The sequence below is a fragment of the Mizuhopecten yessoensis genome, unplaced genomic scaffold (assembly GCF_002113885.1).
Source record: "Mizuhopecten yessoensis strain PY_sf001 unplaced genomic scaffold, ASM211388v2 scaffold4541, whole genome shotgun sequence".
Taxonomy (NCBI): domain Eukaryota; kingdom Metazoa; phylum Mollusca; class Bivalvia; order Pectinida; family Pectinidae; genus Mizuhopecten; species Mizuhopecten yessoensis.
Window position 1 is genome coordinate 125913 of NW_018405598.1, and position 2782 is coordinate 128694.

The following is a 2782-nucleotide window of genomic DNA, read 5'->3' on the forward strand; positions in this document are numbered from 1 at the left end:
CAGAGGTACTACAGTGATTTTCTTTACGTGGAAAGAAAGATCATCAGGGGCTTTATTTAAATTGAAAATATCAGGACCCCGAGCTATCCGTTCTCCCTTGGGGAGGGGTTAACGTTTAATATAGTTTATATAGGGAAAGTATATATTTTATCCATTTTCAGCAGAAAATTGCTCAAACTTAGTCAGAATCATCTTGGGTAAATGAGAGTTTTACTTTGTAAAATTAGGATTCCTGTCCCATCCCCAGGGGCTAGGGCGGGGCCCCAAAGGGAACATTTACCAATATTTTCAAATTCTTATCCATTGATGACATGACAAGTATTGTATTTCACTTATTTTACATGCTGATTTCCACATCACATCTAAACAATAAAATAAAGCTACCAGTACCTATGATATAACTCAGGTGACCGCTAAGGCCCTTGGGCCTCTTGTTTAGTTTAAGCCCAAAAATTAGTTGGATCTGGTTTTCTCACTCTTCTAAATGGATCTGGTTATTCATCAAAATCAGTGGACTCTGGTTATAAGCCTACAGCTTTCGAATAATGTTTGGGGTTTTTTTCCACAGAGGATAAAGTGCTGATATTTGGGAATGACAGGACATTTGAAAAGAAAATGAAAAAACTCCACCTTAATGACCAAGTGACTTTGATGCCCTGGACCAGAGAGGTGGAGAAATCGCTACGACGACTAGTGACCAGACCACGAGGGGCTGTAATTAAATAACGAACCATGTGTTATTTACGACTTTGATGCCCTGGACCAGCGAGGTGGAGAAATCGCTAGGACGACTAGTGACCCGACCACGGAGGGGCTGTAATTAAATCACGAACCATGTGTTATTGACATTTTTATCCTGGAAGTCAAAATAAACGTTGTACAAATTGTGTTTAAGATAATTTCATTCCAGCTGCCAAACAAATGTCGACTGTATTATGTTAGAGGTATTCCTACATTGTAACTTTGTAGCTAATTGAAGTGTCCTGAACACCCCTTAAGCTTACCACTTAGATTTGAAGTGTTACAAGGTAATCCTTCAGCCACACTGGATTAATCCAGATGTAAGAGTGACCTTTAGGATCCTTTTAACTAGCTGAATAACTTTTATCTGACAACTCAAATTTCAATAATCTGGAAAAGGTGGTAATTTGTGAACCAGATTGTGGAGACATAACTGTGTCTGTAGGTGAACCAGATTGCGGAGATATCACTGCTTCTGTTGGGGCCCAGCAGTTTTTGTCCTCGGCTGGCTTGGAGGGACGGAAACTGTTCACTTGGCCATTCTAGTAGATCATTGTGCACATTATTTAAATTATATTTTCAATATGTGAAATAATTTCATTTAAATAGTTAATATATGTTATTCATAGTTTTGATTTGACCATCTTGCTTTTTATGCACACTGAAAAGTTGTTTTCATGATAATATTCGTCATTTTTGATGAAATTTAAATGGCATACTCTGGTGGTCTGTAGAAATTATTATTTCATTTTGTCATTTCTAGATTTGGATTGAGAGACAGTGTTTTATTGAATTATTGGTTCCTTGCTTTTTGATACAAATGTACATAAAGTTGTAGTTTTTTGATGAAATAGTATCCTCTTTGTCATCGTTTCTAGAATAGAATCTATAACTCTACTTTTTATATACCTTATACATTTTATACTGATATTTACATTTCTATTTACTTTCTGTATTTAACTGTTTTATAAAATTTTAATAATTTGAACGCTTTTAACCGACTTCCTGATCATTTTTAGCTCTGAAGTCTGAGAGTTCAAGCTTTAATTCTTATATTTGTGAAATCCTGTTTTATTTTCTTGTTTTAGAAATCCTATTTTATATCTGCTATTTAAATATGTCTCAGTATTTAGTCTCATATTTTCAGTATAAAAACACACTAATTGTCATTTTGATATTTTTCTACCTCACATCATAAATTCATCATTAGTTTGGCTGCATAATCATGTCTTCACCAGCTATTGGATATGTTTATGTGTGTTGGAAGTCAATGTAAAAAGTTTAAAAAATCAGTTTTATACTCTGTGCCTTTTATATACCAGTACATGTACCCGCACACAGACTTTTTGACTCTTCAGAATTCTTTGTGCGTCTTGCATAATTACATATATGTATCTTTTCAATGCGTTAATAAAAAAGTTATTCAATTAAATTATTTTCTTTTGTTATTCAGTGCTTTCACTAGAAGCCCACTTTTTCCTGTGTTTGATAATGATGAATTTGGAATAAGCTACTGGATACTGGGAAACTTTCACCTAGTTAAATATTTGCCCCTCTCTGTGAAAATCTGTTTTCGTCCAGTATGAATTTTGCCCTGCACTTATACGTACTATATACTGTTTATTGTGCTCTACTATTCGCTGTCATGTAAGTTCACCCTTATTGAGGAGGATGAAAACAGCGAAAGTTAAACTGTGGCGAATATTTCCAAGTATACAGTACTATCCATGTATCTGCTTTAGCTCACCTGACACATAGCTCACCTCACACATAGCTCACCTCACACATAGCCTACCTGACCCATAGCTCACCTCACACATAGTTCACCTCACACATAGCTCACCTCACATATAGCCTACCTGACCCATAGCTCACCTCACACATAGCTCACCTGATGCATACCTCACCTAACACATAGCTCACCTTACACATAGCTCACCTCACACATAGCTCACTGACACATAATTCACCTAACACATAGCTCATCTCACTCATACCTCACTGACACATAGCTAACCTAACACATAGCTCACCAGACACA

At 36.0% G+C, this 2782-nt stretch overlaps 1 protein-coding gene across 2 annotated transcripts in view; it reads left to right on the plus strand.

Moving 5' to 3' along the window:
- LOC110449268 (alpha-2-macroglobulin-like) overlaps positions 1-2173 on the plus strand; it is a 54873-nt gene extending 52700 nt beyond the window's left edge. The window contains exons 39-40 of one of the 2 annotated variants that reach the window (XM_021496023.1): positions 569-669; positions 771-2173. In XM_021496023.1, the coding sequence (XP_021351698.1) occupies positions 569-669; positions 771-824 (155 nt within the window). In that variant the 3' untranslated portion in view covers positions 825-2173. Of the gene's footprint in view, positions 1-568 lie in introns of both variants that reach the window. The other variant, XM_021496022.1, reaches the window with a different exon arrangement.
- Positions 2174-2782: the final 609 nt, after the last annotated feature.